Here is a 22,242-nt window from a genome sequence, read left to right as displayed (position 1 = left end):
ATCCACGACTGCCCACTCACTTCTCTCATCAGAGCCTCCCTTCCTCGGCTCCAGGGATAACATAGTCTCAAAGACCTTCTTCAGGATTACTACGGACAGTGGGGAGTCAGAACTATCATACAGTATGTCTATTCTAAGAGAAACATAGTTATAACATCCACGACTGCCCACTCACTTCTCTCATCAGAGCCTCCCTTCCTCGGCTACAGGGATAACATAGTCTCAAAGACCTTCTTCAGGATTACTACGGACAGCGGGGAGTCAGAACTATCATACAGTATGTCTATTCTAAGAGAAACATAGTTATAACATCCACGACTGCCCACTCACTTCTCTCATCAGAGCCTCCCTTCCTCGGCTCCAGGGATAACATAGTCTCAAAGACCTTCTTCAGGATTACTACGGACAGCGGGGAGTCAGAACTATCATACAGTATGTCTATTCTAAGAGAAACATAGTTATAACATCCACGACTGCCCACTCACTTCTCTCATCAGAGCCTCCCTTCCTCGGCTCCAGGGATAACATAGTCTCAAAGACCTTCTTCAGGATTACTACGGACAGCGGGGAGTCAGAACTATCATACAGTATGTCTATTCTAAGAGAAACATAGTTATAACATCCACGACTGCCCACTCACTTCTCTCATCAGAGCCTCCCTTCCTCGGCGCCAGGGATAACATAGTCTCAAAGACCTTCTTCAGGATTACAACGGACAGCGGGGAGTCAGAACTATCATACAGTATGTCTATTCTAAGAGAAACATAGTTATAACATCCACGACTGCCCACTCACTTCTCTCATCAGAGCCTCCCTTCCTCGGCTCCAGGGATAACATAGTCTCAAAGACCTTCTTCAGGATTACTACGGACAGCGGGGAGTCAGAACTATCATACAGTATGTCTATTCTAAGAGAAACATAGTTATAACATCCACGACTGCCCACTCACTTCTCTCATCAGAGCCTCCCTTCCTCGGCGCCAGGGATAACATAGTCTCAAAGACCTTCTTCAGGATTACTACGGACAGCGGGGAGTCAGAACTATCATACAGTATGTCTATTCTAAGAGAAACATAGTTACAACATCCACGACTGCCCACTCACTTCTCTCATCAGAGCCTCCCTTCCTCGGCTCCAGGGATAACATAGTCTCAAAGACCTTCTTCAGGATTACTACGGACAGCGGGGAGTCAGAACTATCATACAGTATGTCTATTCTAAGAGAAACATAGTTATAACATCCACGACTGCCCACTCACTTCTCTCATCAGAGCCTCCCTTCCTCGGCTCCAGGGATAACATAGTCTCAAAGACCTTCTTCAGGATTACTACGGACAGCGGGGAGTCAGAACTATCATACAGTATGTTTATTCTAAGAGAAACATAGTTATAACATCCACGACTGCCCACTCACTTCTCTCATCAGAGCCTCCCTTCCTCGGCGCCAGGGATAACATAGTCTCAAAGACCTTCTTCAGGATTACAACGGACAGCGGGGAGTCAGAACTATCATACAGTATGTCTATTCTAAGAGAAAAATAGTTATAACATCCACGACTGCCCACTCACTTCTCTCATCAGAGCCTCCCTTCCTCGGCTCCAGGGATAACATAGTCTCAAAGACCTTCTTCAGGATTACTACGGACAGCGGGGAGTCAGAACTATCATACAGTATGTCTATTCTAAGAGAAACATAGTTATAACATCCACGACTGCCCACTCACTTCTCTCATCAGAGCCTCCCTTCCTCGGCTACAGGGATAACATAGTCTCAAAGACCTTCTTCAGGATTACTACGGACAGCGGGGAGTCAGAACTATCTTACAGTATGTCTATTCTAAGAGAAACATAGTTATAACATCCACGACTGCCCACTCACTTCTCTCATCAGAGCCTCCCTTCCTCGGCTCCAGGGATAACATAGTCTCAAAGACCTTCTTCAGGATTACTACGGACAGCGGGGAGTCAGAACTATCATACAGTATGTCTATTCTAAGAGAAACATAGTTATAACATCCACGACTGCCCACTCACTTCTCTCATCAGAGCCTCCCTTCCTCGGCTCCAGGGATAACATAGTCTCAAAGACCTTCTTCAGGATTACTACGGACAGCGGGGAGTCAGAACTATCATACAGTATGTCTATTCTAAGAGAAACATAGTTATAACATCCACGACTGCCCACTCACTTCTCTCATCAGAGCCTCCCTTCCTCGGCTCCAGGGATAACATAGTCTCAAAGACCTTCTTCAGGATTACTACGGACAGCGGGGAGTCACAACTATCATACAGTATGTCTATTCTAAGAGAAACATAGTTATAACATCCACGACTGCCCACTCACTTCTCTCATCAGAGCCTCCCTTCCTCGGCTCCAGGGATAACATAGTCTCAAAGACCTTCTTCAGGATTACTACGGACAGCGGGGAGTCAGAACTATCATACAGTATGTCTATTCTAAGAGAAACATAGTTATAACATCCACGACTGCCCACTCACTTCTCTCATCAGAGCCTCCATTCCTCGGCGCCAGGGATAACATAGTCTCAAAGACCTTCTTCAGGATTACTACGGACAGCGGGGAGTCACAACTATCATACAGTATGTCTATTCTAAGAGAAACATAGTTATAACATCCACGACTGCCCACTCACTTCTCTCATCAGAGCCTCCCTTCCTCGGCTCCAGGGATAACATAGTCTCAAAGACCTTCTTGAGGATTACTACGGACAGCGGGGAGTCAGAACTATCATACAGTATGTCTATTCTAAGAGAAACATAGTTATAACATCCACGACTGCCCACTCACTTCTCTCATCAGAGCCTCCATTCCTCGGCGCCAGGGATAACATAGTCTCAAAGACCTTCTTCAGGATTACTACGGACAGCGGGGAGTCAGAACTATCATACAGTATGTCTATTCTAAGAGAAACATAGTTATAACATCCACGACTGCACACTCACTTCTCTCATCAGAGCCTCCCTTCCTCGGCTCCAGGGATAACATAGTCTCAAAGACCTTCTTCAGGATTACTACGGACAGCGGGGAGTCAGAACTATCATACAGTATGTCTATTCTAAGAGAAATATAGTTATAACATCCACGACTGCCCACTCACTTCTCTCATCAGAGCCTCCCTTCCTCGGCTCCAGGGATAACATAGTCTCAAAGACCTTCTTCAGGATTACTACGGACAGCGGGGAGTCAGAACTATCATACAGTATGTCTATTCTAAGAGAAACATAGTTATAACATCCACGACTGCCCACTCACTTCTCTCTTCAGAGCCTCCCTTCCTCGGCTCCAGGGATAACATAGTCTCAAAGACCTTCTTCAGGATTACTACGGACAGCGGGGAGTCAGAACTATCATACAGTATGTCTATTCTAAGAGAAACATAGTTATAACATCCACGACTGCCCACTCACTTCTCTCATCAGAGCCTCCCTTCCTCGGCTCCAGGGATAACATAGTCTCAAAGACCTTCTTCAGGATTACTACGGACAGCGGGGAGTCAGAACTATCATACAGTATGTCTATTCTAAGAGAAACATAGTTATAACATCCACGACTGCCCACTCACTTCTCTCATCAGAGCCTCCCTTCCTCGGCGCCAGGGATAACATAGTCTCAAAGACCTTCTTCAGGATTACTACGGACAGCGGGGAGTCAGAACTATCATACAGTATGTCTATTCTAAGAGAAACATAGTTATAACATCCACGACTGCCCACTCACTTCTCTCATCAGAGCCTCCCTTCCTCGGCTCCAGGGATAACATAGTCTCAAAGACCTTCTTCAGGATTACTACGGACAGCGGGGAGTCAGAACTATCATACAGTATGTCTATTCTAAGAGAAACATAGTTATAACATCCACGACTGCCCACTCACTTCTCTCATCAGAGCCTCCCTTCCTCGGCTCCAGGGATAACATAGTCTCAAAGACCTTCTTCAGGATTACTACGGACAGCGGGGAGTCAGAACTATCATACAGTATGTCTATTCTAAGAGAAACATAGTTATAACATCCACGACTGCCCACTCACTTCTCTCATCAGAGCCTCCCTTCCTCGGCGCCAGGGATAACATAGTCTCAAAGACCTTCTTCAGGATTACAACGGACAGCGGGGAGTCAGAACTATCATACAGTATGTCTATTCTAAGAGAAACATAGTTATAACATCCACGACTGCCCACTCACTTCTCTCATCAGAGCCTCCCTTCCTCGGCTCCAGGGATAACATAGTCTCAAAGACCTTCTTCAGGATTACTACGGACAGCGGGGAGTCAGAACTATCATACAGTATGTCTATTCTAAGAGAAACATAGTTATAACATCCACGACTGCCCACTCACTTCTCTCATCAGAGCCTCCCTTCCTCGGCGCCAGGGATAACATAGTCTCAAAGACCTTCTTCAGGATTACTACGGACAGCGGGGAGTCAGAACTATCATACAGTATGTCTATTCTAAGAGAAACATAGTTATAACATCCACGACTGCCCACTCACTTCTCTCATCAGAGCCTCCCTTCCTCGGCTCCAGGGATAACATAGTCTCAAAGACCTTCTTCAGGATTACTACGGACAGCGGGGAGTCAGAACTATCATACAGTATGTCTATTCTAAGAGAAACATAGTTATAACATCCACGACTGCCCACTCACTTCTCTCATCAGAGCCTCCCTTCCTCGGCTCCAGGGATAACATAGTCTCAAAGACCTTCTTCAGGATTACTACGGACAGCGGGGAGTCAGAACTATCATACAGTATGTTTATTCTAAGAGAAACATAGTTATAACATCCACGACTGCCCACTCACTTCTCTCATCAGAGCCTCCCTTCCTCGGCGCCAGGGATAACATAGTCTCAAAGACCTTCTTCAGGATTACAACGGACAGCGGGGAGTCAGAACTATCATACAGTATGTCTATTCTAAGAGAAAAATAGTTATAACATCCACGACTGCCCACTCACTTCTCTCATCAGAGCCTCCCTTCCTCGGCTCCAGGGATAACATAGTCTCAAAGACCTTCTTCAGGATTACTACGGACAGCGGGGAGTCAGAACTATCATACAGTATGTCTATTCTAAGAGAAACATAGTTATAACATCCACGACTGCCCACTCACTTCTCTCATCAGAGCCTCCCTTCCTCGGCTACAGGGATAACATAGTCTCAAAGACCTTCTTCAGGATTACTACGGACAGCGGGGAGTCAGAACTATCTTACAGTATGTCTATTCTAAGAGAAACATAGTTATAACATCCACGACTGCCCACTCACTTCTCTCATCAGAGCCTCCCTTCCTCGGCTCCAGGGATAACATAGTCTCAAAGACCTTCTTCAGGATTACTACGGACAGCGGGGAGTCAGAACTATCATACAGTATGTCTATTCTAAGAGAAACATAGTTATAACATCCACGACTGCCCACTCACTTCTCTCATCAGAGCCTCCCTTCCTCGGCTCCAGGGATAACATAGTCTCAAAGACCTTCTTCAGGATTACTACGGACAGCGGGGAGTCAGAACTATCATACAGTATGTCTATTCTAAGAGAAACATAGTTATAACATCCACGACTGCCCACTCACTTCTCTCATCAGAGCCTCCCTTCCTCGGCTCCAGGGATAACATAGTCTCAAAGACCTTCTTCAGGATTACTACGGACAGCGGGGAGTCACAACTATCATACAGTATGTCTATTCTAAGAGAAACATAGTTATAACATCCACGACTGCCCACTCACTTCTCTCATCAGAGCCTCCCTTCCTCGGCTCCAGGGATAACATAGTCTCAAAGACCTTCTTCAGGATTACTACGGACAGCGGGGAGTCAGAACTATCATACAGTATGTCTATTCTAAGAGAAACATAGTTATAACATCCACGACTGCCCACTCACTTCTCTCATCAGAGCCTCCATTCCTCGGCGCCAGGGATAACATAGTCTCAAAGACCTTCTTCAGGATTACTACGGACAGCGGGGAGTCACAACTATCATACAGTATGTCTATTCTAAGAGAAACATAGTTATAACATCCACGACTGCCCACTCACTTCTCTCATCAGAGCCTCCCTTCCTCGGCTCCAGGGATAACATAGTCTCAAAGACCTTCTTCAGGATTACTACGGACAGCGGGGAGTCAGAACTATCATACAGTATGTCTATTCTAAGAGAAACATAGTTATAACATCCACGACTGCCCACTCACTTCTCTCATCAGAGCCTCCATTCCTCGGCGCCAGGGATAACATAGTCTCAAAGACCTTCTTCAGGATTACTACGGACAGCGGGGAGTCAGAACTATCATACAGTATGTCTATTCTAAGAGAAACATAGTTATAACATCCACGACTGCACACTCACTTCTCTCATCAGAGCCTCCCTTCCTCGGCTCCAGGGATAACATAGTCTCAAAGACCTTCTTCAGGATTACTACGGACAGCGGGGAGTCAGAACTATCATACAGTATGTCTATTCTAAGAGAAATATAGTTATAACATCCACGACTGCCCACTCACTTCTCTCATCAGAGCCTCCCTTCCTCGGCTCCAGGGATAACATAGTCTCAAAGACCTTCTTCAGGATTACTACGGACAGCGGGGAGTCAGAACTATCATACAGTATGTCTATTCTAAGAGAAACATAGTTATAACATCCACGACTGCCCACTCACTTCTCTCTTCAGAGCCTCCCTTCCTCGGCTCCAGGGATAACATAGTCTCAAAGACCTTCTTCAGGATTACTACGGACAGCGGGGAGTCAGAACTATCATACAGTATGTCTATTCTAAGAGAAACATAGTTATAACATCCACGACTGCCCACTCACTTCTCTCATCAGAGCCTCCCTTCCTCGGCTCCAGGGATAACATAGTCTCAAAGACCTTCTTCAGGATTACTACGGACAGCGGGGAGTCAGAACTATCATACAGTATGTCTATTCTAAGAGAAACATAGTTATAACATCCACGACTGCCCACTCACTTCTCTCATCAGAGCCTCCCTTCCTCGGCGTCAGGGATAACATAGTCTCAAAGACCTTCTTCAGGATTACTACGGACAGCGGGGAGTCAGAACTATCATACAGTATGTCTATTCTAAGAGAAACATAGTTATAACATCCACGACTGCCCACTCACTTCTCTCATCAGAGCCTCCCTTCCTCGGCTCCAGGGATAACATAGTCTCAAAGACCTTCTTCAGGATTACTTCGGACAGCGGGGAGTCAGAACTATCATACAGTATGTCTATTCTAAGAGAAACATAGTTATAACATCCACGACTGCCCACTCACTTCTCTCATCAGAGCCTCCCTTCCTCGGCTCCAGGGATAACATAGTCTCAAAGACCTTCTTCAGGATTACTACGGACAGCGGGGAGTCAGAACTATCATACAGTATGTCTATTCTAAGAGAAACATAGTTATAACATCCACGACAGCCCACTCACTTCTCTCATCAGAGCCTCCCTTCCTCGGCTCCAGGGATAACATAGTCTCAAAGACCTTCTTCAGGATTACTACGGACAGCGGGGAGTCAGAACTATCATACAGTATGTCTATTCTAAGAGAAACATAGTTATAACATCCACGACTGCCCACTCACTTCTCTCATCAGAGCCTCCCTTCCTCGGCTCCAGGGATAACATAGTCTCAAAGACCTTCTTCAGGATTACTACGGACAGCGGGGAGTCAGAACTATCATACAGTATGTCTATTCTAAGAGAAACATAGTTATAACATCCACGACTGCCCACTCACTTCTCTCATCACAGCCTCCCTTCCTCGGCGCCAGGGATAACATAGTCTCAAAGACCTTCTTCAGGATTACTACGGACAGCGGGGAGTGAGAACTATCATACAGTATGTCTATTCTAAGAGAAACATAGTTATAACATCCACGACTGCCCACTCACTTCTCTCATCACAGCCTCCCTTCCTCGGCGCCAGGGATAACATAGTCTCAAAGACCTTCTTCAGGATTACTACGGACAGCGGGGAGTCAGAACTATCATACAGTATGTCTATTCTAAGAGAAACATAGTTATAACATCCACGACTGCCCACTCACTTCTCTCATCAGAGCCTCCCTTCCTCGGCTCCAGGAATAACATAGTCTCAAAGACCTTCTTCAGGATTACTACGGACAGCGGGGAGTCAGAACTATCATACAGTATGTCTATTCTAAGAGAAACATAGTTATAACATCCACGACTGCCCACTCACTTCTCTCATCAGAGCCTCCCTTCCTCGGCTCCAGGGATAACATAGTCTCAAAGACCTTCTTCAGGATTACTACGGACAGCGGGGAGTCAGAACTATCATACAGTATGTCTATTCTAAGAGAAACATAGTTATAACATCCACGACTGCCCACTCACTTCTCTCATCAGAGCCTCCCTTCCTCGGCGCCAGGGATAACATAGTCTCAAAGACCTTCTTCAGGATTACAACGGACAGCGGGGAGTCAGAACTATCATACAGTATGTCTATTCTAAGAGAAACATAGTTATAACATCCACGACTGCCCACTCACTTCTCTCATCAGAGCCTCCCTTCCTCGGCTCCAGGGATAACATAGTCTCAAAGACCTTCTTCAGGATTACTACGGACAGCGGGGAGTCAGAACTATCATACAGTATGTCTATTCTAAGAGAAACATAGTTATAACATCCACGACTGCCCACTCACTTCTCTCATCAGAGCCTCCCTTCCTCGGCTCCAGGGATAACATAGTCTCAAAGACCTTCTTCAGGATTACTACGGACAGCGGGGAGTCAGAACTATCATACAGTATGTCTATTCTAAGAGAAACATAGTTATAACATCCACGACTGCCCACTCACTTCTCTCATCAGAGCCTCCCTTCCTCGGCTCCAGGGATAACATAGTCTCAAAGACCTTCTTCAGGATTACTACGGACAGCGGGGAGTCAGAACTATCATACAGTATGTCTATTCTAAGAGAAACATAGTTATAACATCCACGACTGCCCACTCACTTCTCTCATCACAGCCTCCCTTCCTCGGCGCCAGGGATAACATAGTCTCAAAGACCTTCTTCAGGATTACTACGGACAGCGGGGAGTGAGAACTATCATACAGTATGTCTATTCTAAGAGAAACATAGTTATAACATCCACGACTGCCCACTCACTTCTCTCATCACAGCCTCCCTTCCTCGGCGCCAGGGATAACATAGTCTCAAAGACCTTCTTCAGGATTACTACGGACAGCGGGGAGTCAGAACTATCATACAGTATGTCTATTCTAAGAGAAACATAGTTATAACATCCACGACTGCCCACTCACTTCTCTCATCAGAGCCTCCCTTCCTCGGCTCCAGGAATAACATAGTCTCAAAGACCTTCTTCAGGATTACTACGGACAGCGGGGAGTCAGAACTATCATACAGTATGTCTATTCTAAGAGAAACATAGTTATAACATCCACGACTGCCCACTCACTTCTCTCATCAGAGCCTCCCTTCCTCGGCTCCAGGGATAACATAGTCTCAAAGACCTTCTTCAGGATTACTACGGACAGCGGGGAGTCAGAACTATCATACAGTATGTCTATTCTAAGAGAAACATAGTTATAACATCCACGACTGCCCACTCACTTCTCTCATCAGAGCCTCCCTTCCTCGGCGCCAGGGATAACATAGTCTCAAAGACCTTCTTCAGGATTACAACGGACAGCGGGGAGTCAGAACTATCATACAGTATGTCTATTCTAAGAGAAACATAGTTATAACATCCACGACTGCCCACTCACTTCTCTCATCAGAGCCTCCCTTCCTCGGCTCCAGGGATAACATAGTCTCAAAGACCTTCTTCAGGATTACTACGGACAGCGGGGAGTCAGAACTATCATACAGTATGTCTATTCTAAGAGAAACATAGTTATAACATCCACGACTGCCCACTCACTTCTCTCATCAGAGCCTCCCTTCCTCGGCTCCAGGGATAACATAGTCTCAAAGACCTTCTTCAGGATTACTACGGACAGCGGGGAGTCAGAACTATCATACAGTATGTCTATTCTAAGAGAAACATAGTTATAACATCCACGACTGCCCACTCACTTCTCTCATCAGAGCCTCCCTTCCTCGGCTCCAGGGATAACATAGTCTCAAAGACCTTCTTCAGGATTACTACGGACAGCGGGGAGTCAGAACTATCATACAGTATGTCTATTCTAAGAGAAACATAGTTATAACAGGTAACCAGATCTAGGCACCTTAAGAAATGTAAAGGCAGCACGCCTCCATTCATGTATATGTCTAAATATCTCTAAACTAGCTAACCCTATTTAATTAGAGGAAACTAATCTAGAGTTACTAGAAAAAACTGTGGAGTGTTATTATATTTAATGGCGAAAAGGAATTTCAGTTGCATACAATATATGTCTTTTTCAGTGTTTGCACTACTTCAAGACAGCAAGACAATTAATTGAACATCTGACGAGTCCTTGATTTTGAGAGAAACTAATTTATAATGCCTCTGCATAATTCTTATATATAAATAGTATCTTTATTATCTTCTCATAGATTATGTATCTCTTCCTTTTCACAAGCCTTAAAACTCTGAGAAGTAACACAGAAAATGGACTTGAGTACATTCTTCCTTTTGTAATCGAAGCAGAATACCGACACATATTCTCTTAACATCAAAATAATTCCCATAAACACTAAATAGATACATATAAAAAACAAAATAACATGTTTAGGTATTTAATAGTAAACTTTAAAATACTTTTAAAAAATACTGATTTACTTTTCCTTGTAATTTGTACCACTTTCTAATATTATTGTGATTTTGCCTGCTTAAGTCATTGCTAATAATGTTATAAAAGAGGAAGCTTTATGGCAAGCAGATGTGGTCTTTTATGCAACGAAAAATAGTATTTTTATTATCTTCAACGATAAAACAAAAGCTAAATGTAGAAAAGTATTTTACGCTTTAAAAGGAAATAAAGGACTAAAACATGAAATACTATATGAAGAAGTATAAATTATAAATGAAAATTAAAAACAAAAAAGTCATAAACTCAAGAAATGATTCAGCAAAATGAGAAAATTAAAAGTTGCGCAAATTAATGCAAAGTTAAAAAAAATTGTGAGTAGACTAGACAACAATATGTAACAGATAATAAAGCAGATATGAAGAAATGAAGAAAGCAATAAAGGATAAAATTTGGTTTAACTTATTTTATACTTACAGAAACCATAACATTTGTTTAGGAAAATTAAGCTAGTTAAGCATATGCATTCAGCTTCAGTTAACCGACAAGAACGCAAATAATATTATTTACAATTCGCAGGCATTTACAATTAAAAATGGCAAAATTATTAAAATATGTTTACTTCTGTTTATGAATTTTCTAAATAACGTAAATCATTTAAGATTAGAAAAATGAAGTTATAATAATGTCTAGAAGTTTCTGATTCCAAAATCACTGTTCTCAACTTAGCGCTAACTTTTAACAGATAGATAAATCAATCACAAACTCTAAGTAGCATGGAAGCTATCAATCCGTGGTTTCAAAGCTTCTTTGGTTTCTTAATAAACGGAACTTTAGCACTCACAATGTGCATTTATTAAGTAATTATTTCACTTACTATATGAACTTAATTGTATTCTGGTAAAGGCCAACTGAAATCCAGAAAGGACGGAGAATAAATGCTTAATTAATAATACTTTCACATACATAAATCAAAATACTAATAAAATAAAATAAAAATTCATAAAGTAAATTTTTAAATAAATCTGAAAGATATCAGATTTTATGTTACGCCCAAAGGGGATGATTTTTTCATTTACACCTACATACACACCTTGTGAGCCGTTCCGAAAGCAATTGGGCTAACGTTCCTTTCCGCTAAAAATACTTAAAAACGGCATATCTTTAAAATTTCCGATAGGCAGTCTCGCACGCTGAAGATAAAAATGTTTTATTCCGTACAGTTTTACCACTGCTCGCTTCGAAATCGCTGAGATTTTAATAGAAAATTCGTTCAAGTTTTACAAAATATGAAATAAATAATAAAAATAAATTCCAAATTGGCGATTCCAGATGTCCATATTCGAGTGGAGAAGTACGTCATTCAAAATTGGATGGCTCTAGACACTGTTGTTTTATCACAATGCGAGAAACATATATACTTTTATGCAGATTTCTCATTATTTAATTTCTTTAAACATAATACAGGGCGAGCGACAACATTTGGTGACAACAATTTCAAAATTGATTTGCCGTTTATAGTGAATCGAAACAAAATGCCAAAACGAAATTAATAGTCCTTCTGAGCTAACGCACCTTTGGGTTAAAAATTAAATTAAAACAATAAAGGTAAAAGATACTAAAAATACAATAAATTTTTCATGCTAAAAATTCTAAACTAAATTTACAACTACAACATAATATAAAAGGTAAAGATGAAACTTTTAATAAATTTATCTCTCATACCTTCCTAATAATCAGCCTTTATGAAATCGAAAATAATCTGCAGGCTTACTAGCAATATAATTATTAATAGCCCCCCTCTGTTTGAAAACAGTTCACTGTTATTCAAGCAAATTCAAACAAACATTCATTCGCTGTTATTCAAAAAACATTTGAATCATCAATAGGTGGAAGTCATTGCTTCCACCTATTTATAATTTAACTGTTTGTTTAAAAGTTACATATTTTCCATGAATTAGTGTATGATTAACCGAATTTAAATGATGAATATTTAGTTATTATGGCATTATCTTACAAGTAAGCAACAGAAGATTTTCTATAAGGATTGACGTTTTGAATCCTTGCAGATCTTTCAAAAGATTCCGCATTATTTGAAAACTCATGTTCTTCATCTTTAATGCTACTAGTTCACTCTGAGGACATCTACGCTTATTTTGTTTTACGATTTATGAAATCTTTAATTAAAATGTTTATGCATGTTCAAGAAATGAAAATGTTCAAGAATGTTGTGTTCAAGAAATGAGTCAAAGAGCAAAAGTAAAGCAAAAAAGTATGCAATAACTTTATCAAGCTATTAATGCTATTTTGATTTTTAGGGTGGTGGCCAATTACATGATGTGGAGAGCTGTTAAAGAATCTGCTGATGAACTATCTTCAGAGTGGAGGACGCTAATTCAGGAGTATTCCTCTGTGACCTCTGGAAACCAGCAAGAAGAGCCACGGTGGAAACAATGCCTTCAGACTTTTAGTGGTAGCCTGAATATTGCCCTCAGTTCCTACTACGTGCGTGAATACTTTAAAGAGGAAAGCAAAGACGCTGTAAGTGACAATATAAGTGACAGGATGTATATGAAATATAAAGGCGCGTACATAATTTTGTAAATCTTACTTATGTCTTAAAGCGATTTTATTGTTTGATGAAATTTGGATGCGCTGAGTGTTTTATTTATTTATATAAAGGTGTTTATAATGTCTCTATACATTTTGGAGAAATACGTTCTAATTCTAATTTCTTTTGAGGCGATCTGAAAGAATGCTATCAACAGAGGCAAAGAATAGATATTGTTTGTGCCCGTACTCGTAGATTAACGTATCAACAGGGGCAAGAGGACTTCGCTAACCAATTCAGAAATTAAGCCCCTACCAAAGCAGCTATTAAAACCTTGGTAAACAGATTCAAGCGAACCGGTAGTGTTCTAGTTCGTGGTCACAGTTCTGGGAGACATTCGATAAAGCCACAAGTTGAGCAAAGCGTACAAGAAGAGATTACGCTTATCCCCCAGGCATCTACACGAAACCTCAGCCGGGAACTCGGTATTTCACATACTACTGTTTGGAAAACTCTACGCTGTCATTTAAACAAGGATGCCTACCACATTCAAACTCTGCATAAGCTTGAAGCCGAGGACTCGGCAAGCCATGTGTTAGGATTTCTTGAAAGCTGTGGATAATGAGAACGTAATGGAGAATGTTCCTTTTAGCTACGAAAACACATTCAATCTCAGCAGCCATGTGAATAGACATAGTTGCCAAATGAGGACAACCAAACATGTTGTACGAATTTCAGGGAGACACACCTAAAGTTAACGGACAGATAAAGTTGGAATAACTAAGTCTAAGATCTGTGGACATTTCATGTTTCTAGAAAGGACCATCACTAGAGAAATTTATCTCGATATGTTGCAACAATATTTTGAGTCACAGCTAGTATCAGATGGTATTATTGACACCATTGTCTACCAACAGGATGGTTCACTTCCTCATTTTGCCATTATTGTGTGTAATTATCTTAATGAAACTTTTCCTGATAGGTGTATTGGTCGTGGCTCTCAACAGCTTTGGGCTCCACAATCAAAGATTCAACACCGCTAAACTTTTTCGTATGGGGTTTTGTGAAGTCCAAAGTATACCAAGTTAAGACTGGTAGCCTTGAACAATTAAAATAGTGAATTATGGCTGTAGCAGCTGAAATTGCACCAAACACTTTACAAAAGGTGTTTTGGAGTGTAGTGGAATGATGGCAGGTGTGCCTCGACACTAAGGGAGACCACATTGAATTGCACTAACAGATGAAAAGCCTCTAGGCGTTGACGAAAAACTGTTACATAAATTCCTCAAGCCACTACTAAGTATCATTTGCATTACTACGCATAGTAAATTAGATTATCCTATATAGTACATAGACCTTCCGCCGGAAAGAAGAGGAAATTGTAACTATAAAACAGCTTTTTGTATAAAGGTACTACCTATATAAAGTAATAACTGAAATACAAACGCAGTATTTTGTATTAAATTCTCCATATACTAAAAAAAGTATTACGAACATAAAAATTAGCACCCTTAAATTAACTGAAACAATGTAAAAGAAATTTTCTACACATCTTTTCTTCGTACACCTCGATGATGAAGATTACCAAACTATAGAAAGAGTAAAAGAATCTCGTTAGATGAAGAGAAACCAGAGCATATATTAGAAAGAGTTTAATTAAATGGGGTTTGGGGAGTAAATTAATGGTTTCTCCCTTGATGGTGATGTCATTTTATACGTTGTAAAATCTGATATATAGCTGAATGTATGTATTGATGTATTATTGAATGGGAAACACCCTCTTTTTTCAAATTCTTCCAGTTAGAATATTTAGGCACTGGAAGCGCGTAAAATTCCACAATTCCACTTTAACCTGACAAACTCCACTTTAATCTGAACATTGAGGGATGATTACAAACAAGAAAATGTTGTGATGTTATCATCAAGCACCTAATAGAGATCTTCACACTAAAATAGGTGTGATGATATGTGGGCGCCATTCTTTATCATAGAAAAACCCTCGGCTGTATGAGTCATTTCCTGAAATAATTCCCCGAAAATATTTTAGCCGAATGTCCAAACTTCTTTCTCGACGCAGTTGATTGTCTTCTTCCATGGCTTGCCTGTTCGCCAGGCATATAGTCAACTGAACGTCTGCGCGCCACATAGGCTCTCCTGTCTCTGTCCGACATAGGCCTCCTCTCGTACCCTACACCGCTGGTAACCAGGTTCGTCTGGCTTGATTATGTTGGACAGCATCTCTGAGGATCTACTGGATTGGAATTTCCAGACCGACCATTTTATGGAAGGAGACCTGAGGTTCTTTTCAGAAAACTGGCTAGACCAATGTCTAGGCAGCCTCGACATCTGGAGGTAAATAAACAAATAAATAGTCTTCAGGATTACAGCCATCATTTATTCGGTGGTAGGTTCAGGCTTGGACCGTAATGATACCCATAAAATAGTCTTGTTCGCCCCTTGGATATGGCGACGTTACGTTGTCAGATATCGTATCGTAAGTTGTCCGAGGGAGTGGTGTCCCTTGGTCAACACTTGGGGACAGACGGTGTCTGACTGTCAGACGGTGAAGTCCCTCTGGGTTGACCGAGGGAATGGCACTCTCTCGGATAACCTCTGGAGATTGGGGTGTTTTTAACCGTGTAAGGCGGCCTCGAGTTAGCTAGGTCTGGAATCCCCTTCCTCTGGCTCATTGTATGAGATATGGTCCCAAAGCGAGTGGCATAACACTCACCTTCAGCAATTAGTACGAATAAGCTGCGGACCGCATTCGAAGCAGTCTGGTAGTCTAGTAAAATCCAGGAAACATACACTAAAACCTCTCTGTGATACGATATATAAAATTTATTTTTCTGTTTGTAGTTTCTCCACGCCCCTACAGAAATTGCAACAGAATTTATTTGCTACAGAAAAGCAAATAAACTGATTTTATTCCCATATTGTGGTTGAATTGGTCTAAAAATGTAATCGTTTATTTGTATTAAATTAATAATATGTGGAATCAATTTGCACCTAATATGATTGTTTATTTTTCTTGCATAGTATTGGAATTTTCGCAACAATAAACGCTTTCTTCCATGTAGTTATTTAAATCAAAGCAACAATGCAAGGGATTTCGCTTAGGATCAGTTCTTTCATTGCTCTTTTTAAAGGGCTATAATTTTTAAACTCTTTTTAGATTTCTATAAAACAACACTTATTAATGCATATGGTAACATATATCGTATCTAGACAAAACGAAACACATTTTTAAGTTAAAGTCAGTGACCTCATAGCTTGATAAGCTTGATATAGCTTGACAAGTTTCAAGCTATGTCAGTGACGAAGGTTGACTTAAAACTGTGGATTTTGTACCGAGGTATGTAACATTAACTCATTAGGGGACGGTGGAACTTTAAAATAGCTAAAAATCAACCAAAATATTGAATTTGTTACTCTCGTAATATTTCACATACATAACTACATCATATGCAAAAAACCAAGTTCAAATATTCTAATTTTTAAAGAAGTTACAAGCATTTAAAATGTGTAAAGAGCGTAAACTTTGCCCTTTAAATTTGGAGAAAACGTAAAAAAAATGTATATATAATTGACAAAAAGAACTGTTTATTTATTAAAAAAAGGATAGAAATGTCAAGTATTGACAACTATTAATGAATTTAACTTTGGTTATGTAAATGCTATAGGCGTAGAACTGGAGGAAGCCAACTCGTCGTCCCTACTCGTTGCCAAAAAAAAAAAAAAAAAAAAAAAAAACCGGATCAACGTCGCTTGAACCAAAGCAAAAAGAGAACTTTACCTGCTTGAGAAAAAAAAATAGTGAAAAATATTGTAAAGCTTTAAAAAATAATGTAAATGTAACGAATGAAGGTAATACATATGATGTTGTATAATTGTTTCTACCTCTAACTTCGAATCACATACCAATTTGCGATATATTTATTTTTCTCAAATTTAATATTATGAGATTAAAAATAGTTAAATGATACGAAAGTGTTATTCAGTGTCTATATATTCATATTTAAAGTTAATTTGCTGTTTCTGATGATCATGTATTAAAGGTAAGTTTAAAGGAAAACTTTAAATTCTCTTTCCTCAAAAAATTTTTTTCGCAGTTCGATTGTCTCGAAAATGCTCCATGCGTCTCACTTCTCTTTTTTAGTTAAAAATGAATGATATTTGGAAGAAACTATCTTGTTGTATGTTACAGTAGATCTATATATGCATTTTTGTATATGGGATATTATTAAGAGTTTAAACTTGTGATAATGTTTAACAAAAAGTGAATTTTTTTCCGAAAACAGGGTGTAAGTTCACAAAAATCCTTTTTAAAAATTTCTCATCCATCATATTTAATAACGGATACACAAGAACTTTTGTCAAGTCTTTATAACTAACTCAAAGGAAAAATATTGAAAATTAGCGCGCAAGGAGCATTTTAAATTTTTAATTAAAATAATTAATTATCTGTTTTAAATTTTTTAATTTAAAATAAATTGAAATTTTGAACGTATACTTTTATAAACTGATGTAATAATATGCATATATATATGTATAAAATTTCATGTTGAAAACACAAAAACTTAAAAAACTAATTTTTTAAGATTTTTAAGAATTTAAAAAACCTAATTTTAATTAAGTCCACCGTCCCCTTGTGTTGCTACGAATTAGTGGTTCATAACCCGGTTTCTTTCAATTTGTAAGCTTTTCTCAAAGCATTTTTGATTATTTTTTTATCTTTAAACGCTGACTTTTATAGCTATTTCAATGCAATTTGCTTACTAGGTTTTTAGAATTTTTGAGCAAAACAAAGTGACTTTGATATTTTGATGCAACTAACAATGTATTTTGTATAAAATATTTATCATCGTTTCTTTTAGGCACGAAAGATGGTTAAATATATCCATCAGGAATTCTTAAACATTCTGGAAAAAATAGACTGGATGAAGAAAGAAACAAAAAGAGAAGCCATAGAAAAGGTTTTGTTATATTACCTTTCATCTTTTTATTATTTAAAGCACTCATTTTCCTGAAATAAAATTAATACGTGATAATAAACAACAAAACACTCTTATTTCTTTTGAGGAAAAGGAGAAGGAATTTACTTGGTCCTTTTAAAGAAAAGACGAAATAAATTTCACCTTTTCCTTAGATTTTCTAAGGGTAAGCAAAAGCATGAGTTTTCTTCTTTTTTAAAGGAATAACATCTGCCCTCAGAAGTGATTACTGATTTTCGGGGATTAAATTCAAAACAGTTATAAATTATTCATTGTTTAGGGGGTTTAAAGAAGTATTATGAGTTCTATAAGTATGTCATTTGTTCAAAGTGAAAAAATCTCATTTTTCAGCTTTAGATTATTACAGCAACAAATTACATTGATTTACTATTAATTAATTACTTTAATAATTGCACATTTAAATGGGACAATAACATTTATTAATAGTAAATTAAAAAATCTGATGTGGACACCATATAACTTCTTTGTACTGCTTATTAAGCTATACATATTTTTCGCTGCACTTCATTTAAATTTGATTCATGGAACTATTCTAGCTTAATTAACTCAACCCTCAAGGCAAGTTAAAAATGACATCAAAAACAGCAAATTTTGCAATTAAATATCCCGGCCAGTTTTTGACTTACAGGAATCAAACTCTTTATAATTATACAGTTTTATAACGGGTATAAAATTTTCCAAATGTAAGCACAGGAACTGGAAGACCATATTAAAAATTAGATTTCATTATGTGTCCAAATACTAATTTTTTTAAAAAATTTGACATTGCCCAACATGAATATTTTCGCCATTTAAAACACTCTTGTAACTGGAAGTACATGGCTACAAACAATGATAATGAAAAAAAAGTCCAGAATAAGGACTTCTAAGCTGGGTAAGGTAAGACGGTTAAAAAAGGGAAGTGCACAACAAGATGTTATAGCAGTCCCATATGCAAAATTTCAACATTCTATGCCTAATCATTTTTTAAATATGCGAAATACATTAGTATCTACAGACGTCACGAAAAAATCCCCATTTTGAATCCATTTTAAATCTATTTAACAGCCCAATTTTTTAAGCTTTGGAAAAAAGAGTCCTTTAAGTACATTTCGCTAGAGACGTAGCTCAGCGAAAGAAGCTCAGTTCAAAGAAGTAGCCCAGTTCTAGGCCGCAGAACAGCCCATACATGAATATTGATCCAACTCCAGATTTTATATAAAAAGCGATAAAGCGTTCACACTGCCCGAGACAGACTTGCCAAATGCATGTCGAATCTGCACAGACCACAGAACAGAACGGTGGATCTAGTACTGCGAAAGCAACTAATCTCCTCCATACTGTCCACTCCTAACGTGTCGACATAGCTCGGGGGTACAGGCCAAATTAGACGCATAAGTACGACAGGCAATTCATGCGTTGCCGCCTCTTCCCTACGTTGAGGGAGGGCCATTGCACAGAGTTCGAACATACAGACTTTATGCGAAAAAATAGTTGAAATGGATTCAGGAACGATCAAAATGCATATTTCCGTTGAAATATGACACCCAAAATTTTTCCCGATTACAGTGCTTTCTACAGTCTAAATAGCAAGTAGCCAAAGGCTAAGCAGAGTAAATTAATCGCGAAGTTGGCTGTTAAAGCTGCACCGGCAGGAAATACTATTGACAATTATAATGCAGTGCCGAAGACAGAAAATAGCACACTGAGCAACGTGGCCTTCACTAGGGAAACAGTCCCTGATTTCAGAATCTCAAGCTCCACTTAAATACAAGCTAGCTAATTTCCATTCTGGTGGGAAAACGGAAAAGTAGAAGTGACAGTAAACAATTCCAAATTAAAAAATATAACCAATTATTTAATTTAAAAATATAACCATAAAATATGTTTAGAAACTGCCCAATGTAATGCCGATCTGTCATTTTTCAGTGGAAAGGCAGCAAAAAACAATGAACGCGGTCAACTGACTAAGCCGAAAAACTATTGAATGTTGTAAATAAGCAAATTTTGTTTTAGTTAACGTAATCGGTTGACGTTTTGAAACTCAAAATGCATTCAGTATCCCCCTAGCCTTTTTCTTGTAGAAAAACATTTAAACCTGTTTTTTTTTTTTTTTTTTTTTTTTTTTTTTTTTTTTTTTTTTGTTGTTGTTGTTGTTGTTAAAGCTTCGTAAATTTCGGTAAAGCTCGACACTGTATCTTGTCTATTTTTATCTTTATTTCCTCTCACATACTTCTTGTACGTCCAAACTGGAAACTCACCGCCGAAAGCCAACAGTAATAAACTAAGTAAATTTACTTCAACTTTTTTACTGAAAAAAAAGGAAGTAATTTAAGTCTGAAAACTTAAAATTACAGTGTAATAAAATTTTCGAAAAGTTTAAAAATGGCCAATAAAATGTTAATTTATAAAATCATAAAAGTCATAAGATTAAAAGGACACTGCAGGTTGATCATGATAACTGTGCTAATTTGATTCATGAAATAATTTAAAACTGACGGGTTACGACAGACCTAATAGTTTACGGATAATCCTTCAGAAATTTAAGATAACAATACAAAAAAAAGCGTACTTTTAAAATGAGCTATTTAAGTCTAAGGAAAAGTCACAAAAATGACAATTACTCAAAAAGTTACATGTAGAATTTAATGAACTGAACCATAACATACAACATATAGTAAAGTATAAAATTACATGAAAAGAAATTGCCAGACGATTAAGACGTTATAATAATTAGCAAACATATAAAATGAAAAAAATCTGATGCATCTGGTATAGAAAATTACCATCAGTATGGAGTTTGGTCTCTCGCTAGCAGCCATACAGCACATGGAGTGGTGTGTGATGCTGTCAATTATACTATCTATCAGTTTCGTAAGAAGTAAGAGCCATTGGTGTTGCAAAGCTGTTGCAAGTATGGCAAGGGTCTGAAAGGGTGGATTGAGAGCAGCTATGCGTCTTTTAAAGCATCCCAAACAAGCTCAATAGCATTCAGGTGCAATGATCGTGCTGGCCACTCTAGGCGTTAAATTTTCTGCTGCTGAAGATAATCATCCGCGATGCGAGCCTTACGCGGTCTAAAGTTGTTGTCCTGTAGCGGGAAATCATCACCGATTGCACGGGGGCATAAGGGCACACATAAGCATCAAGGATGTCATCTCTACAGGCCTGCGCATTCACGGTTCCCCCTGGAAAGACATGGAGGTTTTTGCGTCCACCGAAAGAGATACAGCCCAAACACAGACACTGTCTCCTCCGCATGCATCACTTTTACGAATATCTGATGGATGATAAAGTGTTCCATGTCATCTCGAAATCAAATAACGCCTCCTACCGCTTTGGAGGCTAAATCTGAACTTAAAATATTAATAGCAGGTAATGTTGACGATGTTATTGTTGCAAAAATGAAGGATAATTAAGATGTTTCCTTTCAATTTTTTCCTTAGCACACAATCTTCCCCTTTCCTTTTATATTTCTTTTCATGTTTCGGCTTATTCTTGATTATGGTTCTTTTACTGAAGACAACGAAGATGTAAGATGACCAATGATTTATGTTGTCAAGAGTAGCATAATGTCGTCGGGGTCGACGCATAGCAGGAAGGCCGAATGCGGGATTTTAAATCCATACCTTAATATTTTTCCTCGCGCGCTGTTTCAATTTTAGCTGTTGACTGTACGAGTGAAATTGATAGAACTCTTGCCACTTTGTTTTTTGAGAGGAGATGCAAGATGATATAGATGTTGTATTAATAGATGTAAGACGTTACAGTTGTCATGTTAATAGATATAAGATGTTATAGATGTCGTGGTAATAGATAAACGATGTTATAGATGTTGTATTAATAGATGAACTATATTATAGATGTATTAATGTCTTATTAAATGTGTTTTTTTGAATATGAATCGTGATTTCGAAACTAAAGAACCCACATATATATATAT

The 22,242-nt window shown here is 38.9% G+C and overlaps 1 protein-coding gene across 1 annotated transcript in view; it reads left to right on the top strand.

Moving 5' to 3' along the window:
• Positions 1-22,242, top strand: part of LOC118185000 (neprilysin-2-like) — a 74,339-nt gene that overhangs the window by 37,463 nt on the left and 14,634 nt on the right. Inside the window, exons 9-10 of the mRNA XM_035354769.2 lie at positions 13,073-13,295; positions 18,183-18,281. Of these exons, the coding sequence (XP_035210660.2) occupies positions 13,073-13,295; positions 18,183-18,281 (322 nt within the window). The remainder of the gene's footprint in view (positions 1-13,072; positions 13,296-18,182; positions 18,282-22,242) is intronic.

Source organism: Stegodyphus dumicola, chromosome 3, assembly GCF_044657685.1.
Source record: "Stegodyphus dumicola isolate Sdum_Otavi_A_Nest chromosome 3, ASM4465768v1".
NCBI classification, from domain to species: Eukaryota; Metazoa; Arthropoda; class Arachnida; order Araneae; family Eresidae; genus Stegodyphus; species Stegodyphus dumicola.
The sequence above is the reverse complement of the archived record's forward strand: the minus strand, read 5'-3'. Positions and strand labels throughout refer to the sequence as shown.